Source organism: Schistocerca piceifrons, chromosome X (genome assembly GCF_021461385.2).
Source record: "Schistocerca piceifrons isolate TAMUIC-IGC-003096 chromosome X, iqSchPice1.1, whole genome shotgun sequence".
Lineage (NCBI taxonomy): Eukaryota > Metazoa > Arthropoda > Insecta > Orthoptera > Acrididae > Schistocerca > Schistocerca piceifrons.
This window is the reverse complement of record NC_060149.1, coordinates 306,401,402-306,418,404: the sequence shown is the minus strand read 5'-3', so window position 1 is coordinate 306,418,404 and position 17,003 is coordinate 306,401,402. Positions and strand designations below refer to the sequence as shown.

The following is a 17,003-nucleotide window of genomic DNA, read 5'->3' as shown; positions in this document are numbered from 1 at the left end:
AACTTCAAAATTCTTAGTAGTTCATATTGATGAGAATTTAAATTGAAAAAACACATTTTGGAACTCCAAAAACAACTCATTTCAGCCACATTTACACCTAGAATCATTGCAAATCTTAGGGACAGACAAATCAGTAAGTTGTGATATTTTCCATGTTTTTGTTCAATAATGTCATAAGGAATAATGTTCCAGGGTAACTCATCTCTAAGACAAAGTCTTCATTGTGCAAAAAAGTTCTGTGAGAACAATATGTGGTGCTCACCCACAGTCACCTTGTAGACATCTGTTTAAGGAGTTGGCCATTGTCACTACTGCTTCACAGTATATTTTCTCCCTCATGTAGTTTGTTGTAAATAAAACCACTACAGTTCAAGAGGAACAATGAGGTATGTAAATACCAGAAGGAAAAATGGCATTCATTACTCCACATTACAGTTGTCCTTAGCACAAAAAGTGGGAGCACAATGTCACAACAAAAATTTTTGATTATTTACCCACTGATATAAAATATCTGACAGACAGCAAAGAATTATTTGATAACAAACTGGGAAAACTTCTCCTTGATAACTCCTTCTATTCTGTAGGAGAATTTCTGTTATTGTAATGTGTAAAAAGTGCTGGGTAAGAATTATTAACTCACATCTGTACATCTTTCTTATTCTTTTTATGAAAAAGAAAAAAAAAATAGAAATGTACACAGTGTAACTGTCTGTACAAATTAATTTGTGATGTGATGTATGATGACTCATTCCACATCATTACAATGTATCACACAAAATGGCCCATGGAACCTGTTACTAACTAACTGACCAACAAAATTAGATCATTGTACAACAAATAGTTCAGGTGATACGAAGTCAAAAACACCAAGGCGTGTGAAAAATGCTTCATAATGCATGACAGTTTAATTTATTACTTCTTTTACCAATAACTTTACTCCCAACACATTTCGCAGACAGTATCCACATATGCTACTGTATACACCTGCAAAATTATATCATCATGCAACACAGTTGTACAATGATATAAGATAAGATGCCATAAACAGTGAGCTATGTGAAAACAAAACTGTAGGGCAAAATGTGCAAGAGATACAGGTGAAATATGTGTACAAATATGCATGAAGTATGTCAAATATATGTGATGTGCATTCATGGGTAAAGCTGCATGTAAAAGCTCCTCCGAAACCCCTGGACAAATTCAACCAAATTTGATACACATGTTACTTACTACTGTTAAGAAATACTGTTGGAGTAAGAACTACAAACCACCTATTAGGGTGGTGGTGAAGGTCAGAGAAAGGTGAGAGACAACGAGACGAAGAAACAGAGAAGGAAGGAGGTGGTATACTAATAGAAGATTAGAATAAATGCATACCCTGGGTTGGGTTGTGTGGGGGAGGAAACCAGACGGTGAGGTCATCGGTATCATCAGATTAGGGATGGAAGTTGGCCATGCCCTTTTCAAAGGAACCATCACGGCATTTGCCTGGGGCAATTTAGGGAAATCACGGAATACCTAAATCAGGATGGCCAGACACGGGATTGAACCGTCATCCTCCCGAATGCGAGTCCAGTGTGCTAGCCACTGCGCCACCTCGCTCAACGTACCCAGGCAATGCCAGGTACTCACCTAGTAATTTATAATCATAAGGTTGGTAGCCTTCACATATAATCACTAAATAATAAATTAACAGATCATTTGGTATCTATAAATTGCCAGTCTTCGATCAACAATTACAGATGAAGTTTTAAATTAACTTTACCTGTGTGCAGGATGAAAGGGATTCAGTGAAATTCTGATATGAAATACCCAGAATGTGAAATGTTTAACTTAAAAATGTCAATGATGTAATGCAAGTTTACAGTTCTTCATATTTCTGGTTGTAATTAACAGACCACAATTAAATTGCACCTAAATTCATACAAAACTCTACAAACAAAGAACACAATATTTTTATAGAGCCAACAGCCTAACCGTAAATGAAAATCCAGAGAGTTATATGCTAAAGGATTTATTAGTGATATATATGAAAAAAAAAAGGAATACAAGAATCTTTTACATACAGTAATAAGTAACACAATTCCCTGTAAAGAGGTGGGAAAAAATGTTCCAAAATATGATAGTCAACAACCATTACTCTCAACAAACATTTAATGTTAAATATTTTACCTTACAAATTCAGCTGTGTGCCCCATGCAGTCAGCAAACATTTCAAGAAGGGAACGCCGTTCTAAGATGAAAGTGGGGAGAACTACTCGTGTTAGGTCCATTCCGAGTTTCAGCTGCGACAACAAATGCAAAATAACAGATTTGTGTTCTTCAGTGTCATCTTGATCACCATCACTTAGATCTTCATTATCAGTAACTTCCTCATCTGGATTATAATCATCTGAAATAGTTAAAGAAATAACCACTAAAACAGAAAATTTAGTGTGACGTGAAATCACTATGAGATATAATAAATACCATGTTATGAAATTACGATTATCTTAGACATATGCATTTAATTTCTGCTGAGATTCAAAAATTACAGTGAAAATATCATGAAATATTGTGGCGTTGAACACAGGAATCTCATTTTTCATGCGATGTTACCAATAAAAATAATTCTTGATCTCATTCACATACACATTCAAGGCTCAGTAAAACAAATGTCTTTTACAGATAATTAATTTTATATGCTATTATTAGACAAGACATCCAATAAGGCAACATAAGGTTCAACTCATTAAACAAAATGCAGAATACACGTTTCTTGTAATGTTCAGAAACCTATCTCAAAGAAATGACAGTGGTTCAGCAGCCTTGCTGAGGAGTCATTCTTTAACACATATAAGCAAGTTGTCTTTGTAGCCAGTTGCATCTCAGCAATGAGAGTTCTGAAAATTGTTGGAAGTAACTGCTTGTTGTTCTCATTTCATTGGAGTTTGTGTTTTGTGTTAATTCAGAAGAAGAAATACCCCATGCCTGTGTAAATAGCAAAAATTCTTTTGTTATATCTGTAGAGAGCTAACCCTGAAACAGCAAAACAGAAACTCAATTATCTTGTAATAGAGTGCTACAAACTTTATTTTGGGTCTAAAGTTGGTGACCACGACAAGAACTGACCCTCCCACATATGAAGGGCTTATTTCAATAGTGGTACAAGTCCATTACCTTCACTTTTCTGTCTATAATGCTTCTGAAAGTAATGATCCAAACAAACAAAAAGAAAGGTTCATCTCTAGCAAGAAGCCATATGCTTGAATATTTCTGGTATCTCAACTGCAGATTTTTCAGCACTCATTTAACTTTAGGACTTTGTATCTCAATATGAACAAAAATGGACTTGTACCACTATTGAAATAAGCCCTTCATATGTTGTTCATCATGTACTACACTCCTGACAGGTTGGTTACAAGGATCACACCACATAGCCTTTGCTGTTCCCATGGTCTGGAGGGATCAACAGATCACACAACAGACAAATATTTTTTGGTAGATAGATGGGATCACCTTAAAAACAAAGAAAACTGTTATATCCTAATTTACCATATGTTATACGGTCTTTATACAACAGTGAACAATTGCCAATACCAGTGCCTTTTAATGGTGTGTTTACACCTGTGCGCATTATGCCCAGAGGCTGTGCTACTGTGCTTGCAACACACGGAAGTAGAGGCAGGCATGTAGGTTGCATGCTTCTCCTTCAACATGTGTGTGCAAGTCATTCCATACACACCTGTGTTCACAGAGGGCACCTCTACTTCCATGTGCGAGCAAGCTACAACCGCACGGCGGTTAGTTGCAAAGTGCACAGGTGTAAACACACCTTAAAAATGTGACAGTGAGTGAAGCTGAATACAGTTATATTTAAAAGGCAAAAGACAGCAGAGGAGATATTCATGCCAATTCAACATTTCAAGGGCACTGAAAATCAAATGTGCCACACTTTGTCTCAAGGATACCGCAACAATATACAGAGTGATCCATTGATAGTGACCGAGATAAATATGCCACAAAATAAGCATAAAACGAAAAAACTACAAAGAACTGAACTCGTCTAGCTTGAAGGAGGAAACTAGATGGCGCCATGGTGGGCCCACTAGATGGCGCTGCCATGGGTGAAACGGATATCAACTGCATTTTTTAAAGTAGGAATCCCCATTTTTTATTACATATTTGTGTAGTACGTAAAGAAATATGAATGTTTTAATTGGACCTCTTTTTTCACTTTTTGATAGATGGCGCTGTAATAGTCACAAACGTGTAAGTACGTGGTATCATGTAACATTCCACAAGTGTGGACGGTATTTGCTTCGTGACACATTACCCGTCTTAAAATGGACCGTTTATCAATTGCGGAAAAGGTCGACATCGTGTTGATGTATGTATTAACCCTGTAATTGTGGGCGACTTTCCAGTTCCTCCGTGCAAATTGCAGGGAATTTTTATTTGATAATGAGAGTAGTTGTAAGGATAGAATTATAGAAACGTAACAAAAAACCAAAAAAGTGCTTTTGGGTTCATTTTTAATTGACACGTGACACAAATAATGTGAGAGATTCGAAAATTGCATTTAACCTTACAAGAGTAGATGATAAACTTTCTGAGTGTTGTATCTTACAGGGAGACAGAAGGCAATTTTTATCGCTATTCTGCTAATGCTATTTTACCCTTTGAATAGGTACACTTTTCAAAAGAACTATAAGTGATAGAACAATGAAATTTTTACTGCATATATATATATAACATATATGCCTCAATTTACAAATAAAATGAACACAATACCTCATATATTTTTGAAGGAAAAAAATATATTCTTTCACTAGTAAAACTTAACTTTTTTTGTACATTAATTATTATAAAACAGTTTCTGATTGTTTGGTGGTTCTCAATTTATTTGTAATAACTTATTACCATCTGCAGTACAAATTGACCAAATTTCATGTTTCTAACCCCGTTAGTTTATCAAATAATGGTACCTGAAAGTAAAAAAAAAGGTAGTTCTGAGAAAACTCCATTTAAAGTTTAATATTGCAATTCTAGTATAGTTATTGATGAGAATTACTTACCACTAATACTTTTCTGCACTATACTGAGCAGCATCTGAATCATACTGATCTTTTCTTCTCTTGGTCCCTCTTCTTTTCTGTCTGGCTTCTTTTGTGCATTTTAAATTAGCAATATCTGCTTTGCAGATTCTCTCTTTATCTATTTGCATCAAGGATTTTGCAGTATTTCCAGTAGATTTTATGCCCAATAATTCCAAAACATCCAGTTTTCTAATTACACCATCATTGAAGCATAAAATAGCATCATAAATTTCAAATTTGAGGGTTGTAAGCTGAACAAATACAGTTTTCGGTAACCAGTTCCAAATGACAGAATTCACACATTCATTTAAATTTTCAATTTTCCCATGAAGACATTTCTCCAACATGGTATCTTTACAAAGGTCTCTAAATATGGGTTTAATTTCATTCATTACTGATGCAGGTAAAGAATGTTTGTGGTCATATCTGGCACTTCTCCTGTACTTGCACCAAGTGTCAGGATTATTCGTGCAAAGACCGTGCACTGGATATTCATTTGTGGAATGCTTATGGAAAAAGATAGCCCACACAGCTTTTTTCCATGTTTTCTAAGTTCCCTATTCTAAATTTCCTACATTTCTTCTCATGGTCAAGCCATAATAATTCTGTAATCTATCTATTTCAACATTTGTCAGGCGACGTTTACCACCTATCTTCTTACTATCTTCCAATACTATTTTTGACTTTTCTTTCAATAATCTTCTCAACCTGGACCCCATTCTCTTCTGGACATGCCCAATGCACTCTAATTTAGAAATTGTGACACTAGGACCATAGGGTTGTTCTGCACGTACCTGGTCATAAGCCTTGCTATCACAGTGGAAGGCGTGGCATTTAAATGCCAGACTGTACAGAGCCTCAAGAAAACCATCATGTCTCACGAAAAAAATTGTTGTATTTATATAAAACAAAAACTGTTTCACGCAGGAAAGACCAGACATTTCAAATATGCTAAAATAAAAATAAAAAAATTTTTGAAGTCCACTTGCCTTCGGTCTCCCCTTAAAGCAAGGTTCCATAAGCTAGCTGATCGGGAATATGAATACAAAATTTCTAGCATGAGAAGGTATACATGTGTGATACTGGAAAACATTGAAAACATGACTCCCAGTATTTCAGGCAGGAAAATAATGATTGCCAGTGTTCCAGAGCAACAGAAAAAGATTTGGCTGAAAAGTAGCACCTTACAACGTTCCAGAGCAAGATAAAATTATTCGACAGGAAAATGGTGAATTGTGACATGCAAAGAGAGCAGAAATTACGTTTGTCATTATAATTGTGGGCTCCGTGAAATTGTATGGAAAGAGTTGAATGGACACACCTGTGTTGCCTATGGTTATAGGGTTAATAAGCATTGGTGTGATACTTACTCAAGTGATTTTCAAAATTCAAGAAATACTGCACCTACCCGAGTGCTTTGATCCATGACTTTCAGCATATCATGCAAGAAAAGTGTAAACTGGGTTTGTTATGACTGTTAGTTGCAGAATCTATGCTGGTTGGCATGGAGGAGATAATTCTATTACAGATACTTCATTAGGTTTGAACTCTGAATGTGTTGTAAGAGTCTGTAACATGTGGACATCAAAGATATTTTACAGTAGTTTTGTAGATTATTTCTGCTATCCTTGTTGTATAAGGATGTGCCTGTGCTTTCTTGCAAATTCTGGGCTCTACAGTATGTTATAGTTAAAAGTGGGACTAACTCAGATTTAAATTCTGTTTAGGATTCCACCAAGTCCTGGACTATGGTAAGTTTTAGTGGTTTTAGCTGTTTCTCAATGTCACTGTCACTTATATCTATATCACTCTTATTTATGGTGTTGCAAGGATTAAACTGATGAAGTGCTCCTGGATTTTCCTTTGTAAAGGAACATTTGAAAATGGAGTTCAGCATTGTTGCTTTTGCTACCTTCAATTTTAGTACTTGTCTCATCCACAAGTACGTGGTACTAGTGACAGCTTTTGAATATGATCATAATTTCTTTGTTTTTTTTTTAGATGTATTAAGATAAGATTATGTGCAGTAGTAATTGAAGGCTTCACATATTTATCCTCAAGAGCTGAATGTGTTTCCTTCAGTCTCTATCTATCGATCATCTACCTGTAGTCGTATGCTTTGTTTTACACTTGTTGTACAGCAGTTGCTATTTCTTTGTAAGTTTCATTAAAGTGACTGTATGTCATGAAAAGGTTCTACTAAGTACATATCTATCCAGTTCTTGGTCAGTTATTTTTCTGAATATGAGCCACCTTTATCCTAGTGAAGATATAGGCTGCAAATGGGAAAAATCCATTGAGATAAATGACTTTGACAAAGGGAAGATTATTATTGTGCACAACCTGTAAAAGGTTATCTCAAAAACAATGAAACTGGTCAGACATTCACCTGCTAATGTCTTCAGCATCTACAGAAAAATGTAGGTGGTCAGTGAAACTGCCACTAGGTTCTAAATGGTTGGCATCCACAACTCTTCATAGAACATGGGGTTCAGAGGCTTGTCTGCTCTGTAAAGTATGATAGATGGTGATCTGTGGCATCTCTGCCACAAGAGCACAGAGCTGGTGCATGCACAAGTGTTTAATAGCCCATCGTTTATCATATGTTGTTGAACCTGGAGCTCTGCAACAGACCACCCCTATGTATTCAATGTTGACCCAACAACATCATGAAAACAATACAATACAATACAATACAATTATGATTGCAGTGGCCACCAGACCATTGGGATTCGACTGTCGATCAATGAAAACATGTTGGATCTTCGGGTGAATCACATTTTTGCTACGCCAGGTCTCCACATATGCCACCATCAATGTGAATGGTGGCTCAAAACGTGCAGCGCACCACTGACACAGGTTGCTGGGAGCCATGTTATGCTACATGAGACATTCTCCTGCACTTGCATGGGGCCTGTGGTAGTAATCAAAGACACACTGACAGCTGTGAACCACCTGTATACCTTCATGCTTGATAACTTCCAGGATGGCAATATCATCTTTCAGCAGTACAATTGTCCATGTCTCAGAGCCAAAAGCATGCTACAGTGGTTTGAGGAGCATTATAGTGAACTCACATTGACATCCCAGAGTCCAAATTCGCCTGATGTAAATCCTATCAAATCCATCTGGGTCGCTATTGGAGTGTCATCACCATGTACACAAATCAGCGGCCTATTATTTACATGAATTACATGACCTGTGCATACACATCTAATGCCACAAACCTCCGCAAACCTACCAACAAACGGATGGAACCTTGATATGCAGAATCAATTATGTATTTTGTTTGAAAGATGGACAAACGAGCTATTATGCAGATATTCATAATGTTTTGGCTCATCACTGTATACAAGGCATCAGATAAAATTTGTGTAATTGGACTAAGAGTTTCATGGTAAAGAGGACACAGCATGCTACCTCAGATGGAGAGTCATCAAAAAAAAAAAAAATGTACAAACAACTTTACGCATGCCCCAGGAAAGTGTCTTGAGATTCTTGCTGTTCACCTTGTACATTACTGACCTGGTAGATAAGGAGCCTCCAGTTAACATATTCCTAGATGGAAAAAAGGATAGAACCAGTAAAATACGTTCTCTCCCTGGGAAGTTTAATAACATGGAATCGAAACAGTACAGAAGAAATAAGGAGAAAGATATCTATGGGAAAGACAGCATTTGAAAAGGTGAAGCAGTTATTAAGATCTAGAAGAATTCCAATAGAGCTGACGAAAAGATCTGCTAAATGTTATGCCTGGAGTGTAGTCTTATGCACCAGTGAATCATGGACAGTTAAAAAGATATTTAAAATGTTCTGAAACGCGGCTACAGAGAAAAATGCTTAAAGTAGACAGACAGACTTAAGAATGAAGAAGCAATGAAAAATAATAGGGGAAGGACAGGAGGTTATTGAAAGTAATCAGAAAGAAGAAGAAATCTTCACAGGACATGTACTAGGACTGAAAGAAAGAGGTAGGAAGACAATTGGAATGATGACTGACATTAGGAGAGGATGAACTTACAAATAGATGAAGGAAGAAGTTCAGAACAGGACACTATGGAGAGCCACCAGTTGAAACCTGTCATACGACAGATGCAATAAAAGAGAAAGAAGAAGATAATATTAATAGTGACCTCAGACTGCACACGATACATTGTTCCATAATGAAGTACTGTCTGAAAATACTGCACAAATATTCACTCAGATGTTGATACAATTTCAATGAGACGCAGATATTGGCAACTTGCTTTAAATGTTCAGTGACAAATTTTGAACATCAAAAAAATATAAAATATATAAATATAAATCCTACGACTACAGTATCAATGAGTGACAACTGGAATTAGTCAATCTGTACAAATATGTGAGTAACAAATTGCTGGGATATGGAATTGGACCCTTACCAAATAGGACTACCAGAGGATATCAAATGTATGCTAAGAATTGCAGTGTGAATGATCACTGGTTTGTTTGACCTGCAGCATCACTTGGATGCTGAAAAATCTGAACTGCCAGATGTTGGAAGAAAGATGCCATGAATCCTATGTAAACCTCCTTACATAATTCCAAGAACTAGCTTTAACTGAGGCATCTAGGAACATAGAGCTGCCTAGATGGCACATATGGGCCACAAAAGCCAAGATTAGATTGATCCTAAGGTGCACTCCAAACATAAATGAAATAGTAAGAAATGTTAACACATTGTACAATGAGATGTACTCTCTGGCAAGCACTTTACAGTAGACTGCAGAGTGTAGAAGTATATGGTACAATAACTAACAACAGAGACAAAACTATACACGTAAATCTCAATTTTTAAAATGTTAGAACAGTGCATGACATGAAATAAAAACACAGGTAGATGACATATCAGAAGTAGTGGTGAATGAGAAGAATTGACTCCATTAACGATTTACCTCCATTCAGAAGGATATCCCGATCTACAGTTGTTAATTGTGTAACCAAAACATTCTTCATTATTTTTGTTAAGTATGTCATGAATCACTTTTTAGCTACACCACTAAATTGGTAAAATGTCAGTTTTTCAAACAAATTTTTGATATTAAGTGTGTCAGATACCTTGGACTGGTGAAAGAAAATTCCAACAAATGCTATTTCGTTATTTTATGCTTGTAAAATTTGGTGAGTGAATGTGTAAACAGAAAATTTTCTGAAATCCAAATTGTGATTTACTATGTACTAAAATATTATTATTATTATTATTATTATTAATGAAACAAGTCACCATTTTAGATTATATTATTTTTGAAATAGTTCACAAAACAGGTCAGCAATGAACCATTTCAGTGATTGTTGACATCACACTCATCACCATTCATTTGAAGAGGTTTATTTTGCTGAAATCCTATCAATCCTGTTTGGTCTTTTATTTGTGAGTAAGTTATTAGTTTCTTAATGTCAAACGGAGATATGTTTGATAATACAAGGTCACTTAATACCGTACTGACTTGTCTGCTAACTCCTCGATGTTATTGTCTCTACTGCTTTTAAGGAATTATGCTCAAAGAATCTGCAACCTGTGAATTATAATTTATAAACTTGACATTCAAATCAATAGACATATTATATTGTTATGTGATTTGCAGTCCTCTTGCTTGTTTTACTATGTTCCCCATACATTTAACAATGTTATTTGCATTATTAATTTCAGACATAATGCAAATACTTTTTTAGACTTATTCCTAACATTTCTTAACAATTCTAAGTAATTTTTGTCCTATGAAACTAAAACAGGATCTTTGTTTTCATTGTTAAAAAAATATAGGTTTCACTTTTCTATTTATAAGACACTAATTTAACTGGTTATAATTTTCACATGGCTTTTTACTGTCCTTACTAACTAGGTTACTGGGAAATACATTTTCAAATAATGCCACAAACTTATCACAAAAAAATGTTAAATCTGACACTGGCATTTTGTTTCATATATATTTCATCCCAGTCTACCTCTCGTGAAACTTTTTAAAGTTGTTTTGCTCTAGAGTCTGGTTGCCATAGTGTACATGATGACAGGATAGTCCACTACTATCCAGTACTCATTTATTTGCTTGCTTTGAACTTCATCTACAAAGATATTATGAACTGGGATACAACTATCTTCATACACACTTGTTGGAAAATAAATTACTGAAATCAATCTGTACTTCAGTGTTTCTGAATTTGTGTTCGGCTTCTTTGGCAAGTGTTCCTATTTTCCACATGACTTCTACACAGTTCTAGTGTTTCACAATAAGTTAATGTAAAACTTTGAAAAAGGTTCCCTTCTGACTCTAGTTATCACAGGCATCTTGCCTATGTGATAGTGTCTTCGTTTTTGCCAATAGCTCAGCTAACCTGCCTTGACTTCTCTAAGGAGATATCACAATTCCTCCATTACCGAAACTTCATGGCAGATTAAAATTGTGTGCCAGACATGGATTCAAACCTGGGGCCTTTGCCTTTCACAGGCAAGTGCCCTACTAACTGAGCTATCCAAACATGACACACAACCTGCCATCACAGCCTTATGGCAACAGCACCTCAGACCATGATGGTGGGCTGCGAGTCTTGCTCGGACAGCCCTGTCAGTTGGGAGAGCACTCGCCCATGAAAAGACACAGGTCACAGGTTAGAATGCCAGACCAACAAACAGTTTTAATCTACCAGATAGTGTCATATCAGCACACACTCCATTGCAGAGTGAAAATTTATTCTACTCCATTGCTGACTTCCCACATCACTAACATGCACAATATCAGTGTGAGATTTCACTTCATACAACAGCAGTCTGTTCAACTCTGCATTTACAAAGCATATTTTATTTATTTAATTACTCTGGTCACAACTAGAAAATTTTTTGTGATGACAAAGCAAAGTGGCTCAATATAGTATATTCTGCAGAGAAGAGCCTTTATGACTTGTAAATAATAATAAACCTGGTCACATTACAGACTTACCTCTTACCACAGGTCCACACTTTACATGTTCAAAACATTTTGAATTACAGATTATTTAAACAACGATAATGAATATAACATGATAGCAATAACAATAGTATTATTATTATTATTATTATTATTATTGTTATTATTGTTTAGTAGTAGTAGTACTAGTAGTAGTAGTAGTAGTAGTAGTTATAAGTAGAAGCAGCAGCAATGTAATTGCTATAGTATAGCTCAAATAAAGTAAATCTGTGACTGACAGACTACAGTGATTTTTTGATGCAGGAGTGGGATACAGTGTTGTCGATGTGGGAGGGGGTACAGTGTTGTCAGCATACAACCAACCACACATGACAAGGCTCTGTATGCACTTAGAAAATATGAAAAACAGTGAACACATGCCACTCAAGATAGCACTATCATTCAACTAACTGAAATGTCAATCACAAAATTATTTTACTGGATGTATGGTAATAGTAGGAAGATGACTGCAGTATATCTAAATCTTAAACAACTCCAATAACTTCACAACAACACCAAAAACTACTACTACTACTACTACTACTACTATTACTACTATACAGAGAATGTTGACATAAACAGAAAGAAGGATCCAAAAATAAGAATGTTACTGTGCAATGGGATCTAGGATAGAAAAATGCAGGTAGGTTGTTACACCTAGGGGTTTTGAGCCATGGGAAAAATCTGGTGGCAGAAGAAGTTACTCAGCTGTACTAGTGTAAAGGGTGGATTAAAATCAAGGGAAGACATTCTAATGTTAGAGACACAGAGAGAAATCGATGACATTGTGAAAACATCACGCCAGAGCTGTGTTCTTGTTATAGAAAAGGATTTAGAGAAGGCAACAATATGATGGAGTGGGGCAGACAGCATTTTTCCTTTATGGAAATTAGTGTTTCTGCTGTTCTGCTCTGATAAGTATGTTAAGGTTGAGGGGGGAGAGGGAAAAACCACACACACTGCTCAGTAGAGAGTGTGTGTGGATATTATGCAACTGTCTACATACAAACAGGAAGACTGTGCATAAAAAGGTGAAACACTATCAAAATAATGAGACGAACGGATATATTTTATACATGTGCTCACCACTAGCTCCACATACCATGAGAGTTCATGAGAGTGTCCTTACAGGATAATATCACTGTAGTCTACGATTAAATTTCAAATGTTTGTTCAAGTTTCAAAGGGAAGGGGTTTTTTATATTTTTGTAGTGAATGAAGAGATGATGCCTTCTTGAATACCATAGCTGTGTGTTCAGTCCAGTTTAGGTTTCCCATCTAATATTATTCCTGATCAAGATAAAATTGTGTTTGTCCCACTTCAAACAAAATATGGGATTCCCCAAATTTTGAGTTAATAAGAACTGAATGATGAACCACAACTGCTTGGGTTTTGAATGGACTGAATTTGAATCCTATAGTCAGACTCCACTGTAATAAAACATACAAGACAGCACTTACATTCTTGATGGCTATATTTGAGTTAATGGCTTTTGCAGTTATGTAGAACTGGAGATCACATCCGCACACAAATGTTAATCGTAGTGTGGCAAAACTGTGACGTGTCACTAAGTACAATGAAAAGTGTATTGAAGCTTACATCAAACCCTGTATAATGCTTGATACAACCTTTCTCCAGTGTGATTTTGTAGTTCAAGACATTATGCACTGTTGGTGGGATGTGAGGTGTGGGAAGAACCATACTGCTGCAATCAGAGAAAAATTTAGGCTACTAAGTTTGGAAAGTGTAATGTTGAAGTCACCAGTATCAATGGCTTTGCTGAATTCTAATAGCACAAAACAGTCACTTATTGTCTCATCCTGGCTAACTTCAGATGGTTTGTTGCTTTTATTTAAGCAGGTATCATGTTATGGAGTTTGTGGAAACCTCATTGGAATTCACATAGTAGATTGTCAATAAATATTTGGTATGCTTGCCATGGACTAAGATACACTGTGTGATCAAAAGTATCCGGACACCCCCAAAAGCATACGTTTTTCATATTAGGTGCACTGTGCTGCCACCTACAACCAGGTACTCCATATCAGCAACCTCAGTAGTCATTAGACATCATGAGAGGGCAGAATGCAGCACTCCGCAGAACTCACGGACTTCAAATGTGGTCAGGTGATTGGGTGTCATTTGTGTCATACATCTGCATGAGAGATTTCCACACTCCGAAACATCACTAGGTCCACTGTTCCTGATGTGATAATGAAGTGGAAACGTGAAGGTACACGTACAGCACAAAAGTGTACAGGCCGGGTTCATCTGTTGACTGACAGAGACTGCCGACAGTTGAAGAGGGTTGTAATGTGTAATAGGCAGACATCTATCCAGACCATCACACAGGAATTCCAAACCACATCAGAATCCACTGCAAGTACTATGACACTTACGCAGGAGGTGAGAAAACTTGGATTTCATCGTTGAGCGCCTGCACATAAGCCGCACATCACACCGATAAATGCCAAATGATGCCTCGCTTGGCGTAGGAGCGTAAACATTGGACGACTGAACAGAGGAGAAACGTTGTGTGGAGTGACGCGTGTGTAGTGCCAACAGTAAAATTCGGAGGCGGTGGTGTTATGGTGTGGTTGTGTTTTTCATGGAGGAGGCTTGCAGCCCTCGTTCTTTTGCATGGCACTATCACAGCACAGGCCTGAATTGATGTTTTACGCACCTTCTTGCTTCCCACTGTTGAAAAGCAATTGGGGGATGGCAATAGCATCTTTCAACACGATCGAGCACCTGTTCATACAAAGTCCTGACCTGAATCCTACAGAACACCCTTGGGATGTTTTGGAATGCCGACTTCATACCAGGCCTCACCGACTGTCATCGATACCTCTCCTCAGTGCAGCAGAAACCTGCTAGCACCTGACTGAACATATGCTAGCGAGAGTGGAAACTGTCATCAAGGCTAAAGGTGGGCCAACACTACATTGAATTCTGTCATTACCGATGGAGCGTGCCACGAACATTTAAGTCATTTTCAGCCATGTGTCCAGATACTGTTGATCACATAGTGTATGCTATAAGATTACAAATGGTGCAATAGTCAAAGGCAGTGTCCTTCCAGGGTAGTGGTTTTGTAGGATCTTATTTTCTGGTTGCTGAGAAAATATTTGCCAAGGCTTATGTTGACATCTACTGCCACTGGACCTGATAGATGTTGATCTAATACATACTACGGATTTATTGGTGGTCTTGTCAGTAATATGCAATTTAAGTAATTAAATTTTCACAGGTACCATAACTTCTGCCATTAAATAATTAATGAGTCTCCTAACAGCACACTTAAAGTTCTTGATGGGACTACATAATCCCCATCAAACTTATAATTCTAGATGCAGCTGCTGCCTCCACTCCCTAGTACTACATCCTCTGTCTTTATAGAGAGAGTTACATCTGTAGGCTACATGTCTTCATGTCACTCTTTGTCAAAAGCTTTGTGCAACGTCTCTGTTAGCCTGTCAGATATCAAAATCAATCACTTGTCACCAGGATACCTATCGTCTCATAATTTACATATATACTTTATGCACCAACATTACTAACTACAACTTCGCAAAAAAACCCTTCCCAAATAATAATGCATTCTGTAATTTTATTTCCTTCCTGCTACACAATTGCTATTTCTGCTTTGTAGCCACTGGCAATCTACCATACATTGTACTTTCAGTTTGTACTGTGGAATACCACATTTGTGGCATTAAAATAAACATTCTTCTATCGTCAAACAATATCATGGTTTTGACATGTCCTATGACATGAAATGTAACTGATTTCAAATGGATAATAAGGAACCACCTGAGAATACAAAATTTCAGAATGGTATCTAGATGGCAACAGCATTATTATTTAGACATTTCTATATGGCTGTATCTCTTAATAGGAATACTTTCTTCCTATTTATTTTCTATTTGAAAAATCTTTTGTTAGGTTCCTACTTCCTGTTACAGCTGTTGCAATTATATGATCCCCCCAACCTCCCCCCTTACACACACACACACACACACACACACACACACACACACACACACACACACACACACACAGAGGCATGATTTTTATGTTATCTTCTGAGTTTTTGTGCTGCCCATCTGTTAGCACTTCACTGTAGTTAGAAAACAGTTTATCACTGTCTATGTTGAAACACGGAACCCAAGTAGCCTTGAGTGCCACAACTGTGAATTTCTGATTATCTACCCCTGTTGCCTGCAGACGTTTGGCTATGTCAACATTTCTTGACTGCATGGACTTTTGCTTTTCAGCAAAATTCATTTTTACCCATTGGGAGTATCTGAACTACTGAGATCAGCCATTCCAGGTGAAGACTGCAAGTTTCTTCTCATGTCTACATTAATGGGATTCAAGCTCATCGTCCTTGGGCTACAACATGAATCTAAGGCTTTGAAGGCAGACTTATTTGAATCTGAAGCCCAAAAGAGTTGACAACTTCATCTGAGGGTGCAACCCAGTGCACTTCAATCCTTCCTTATTCCTGCATGAATCACTTGTCTCTTTATCTTTTTAAAAATCTTATTTGTGTGACAAGAAGAGAGGAGAGCAGTCTCCAAGCTAATGAAACAAAATTCCTAAGGAGTATTTTAGGAAAAACAAGGACAGACAGAGTGAAAAAATTAAGATGTGAGGAGTGAAACGGAAGTAGAAAAGTTGAATGGGATAATTGAGAAGAACAGGTTAAAATCATATGGACATGTGAAGAGAATGGAAGATGGAAAATACCAGAAGGAATGATAGAGGCAAAGTTAAAGGGCAAGAGGGAGACCTACGACAAGACATACTGACTCAAACACCAGCTTAACAAGAAGGAATCTGGACTGGAAGAAGAATGGTAGAAAGATGGGAAAGTGGAGAAGGACCATAAATGTCCAGATCCAGCCTGATGCTGGATACAGTGGAAACAAAGAAGACAAGAACAATCTGTATCAGCAT

At 36.9% G+C, this 17,003-nt stretch overlaps 1 protein-coding gene across 4 annotated transcripts in view; it reads right to left on the bottom strand.

Moving 5' to 3' along the window:
• The window catches only part of LOC124721942 (oxysterol-binding protein-related protein 11-like), a 191,102-nt gene that overhangs the window by 86,229 nt on the left and 87,870 nt on the right, over nt 1-17,003 (bottom strand). For all 4 annotated transcript variants that reach the window (XM_047247099.1, XM_047247100.1, XM_047247098.1 and 1 more), the window contains one exon: nt 2,173-2,392. In XM_047247099.1, the coding sequence (XP_047103055.1) occupies nt 2,173-2,392 (220 nt within the window). The remainder of the gene's footprint in view (nt 1-2,172; nt 2,393-17,003) is intronic.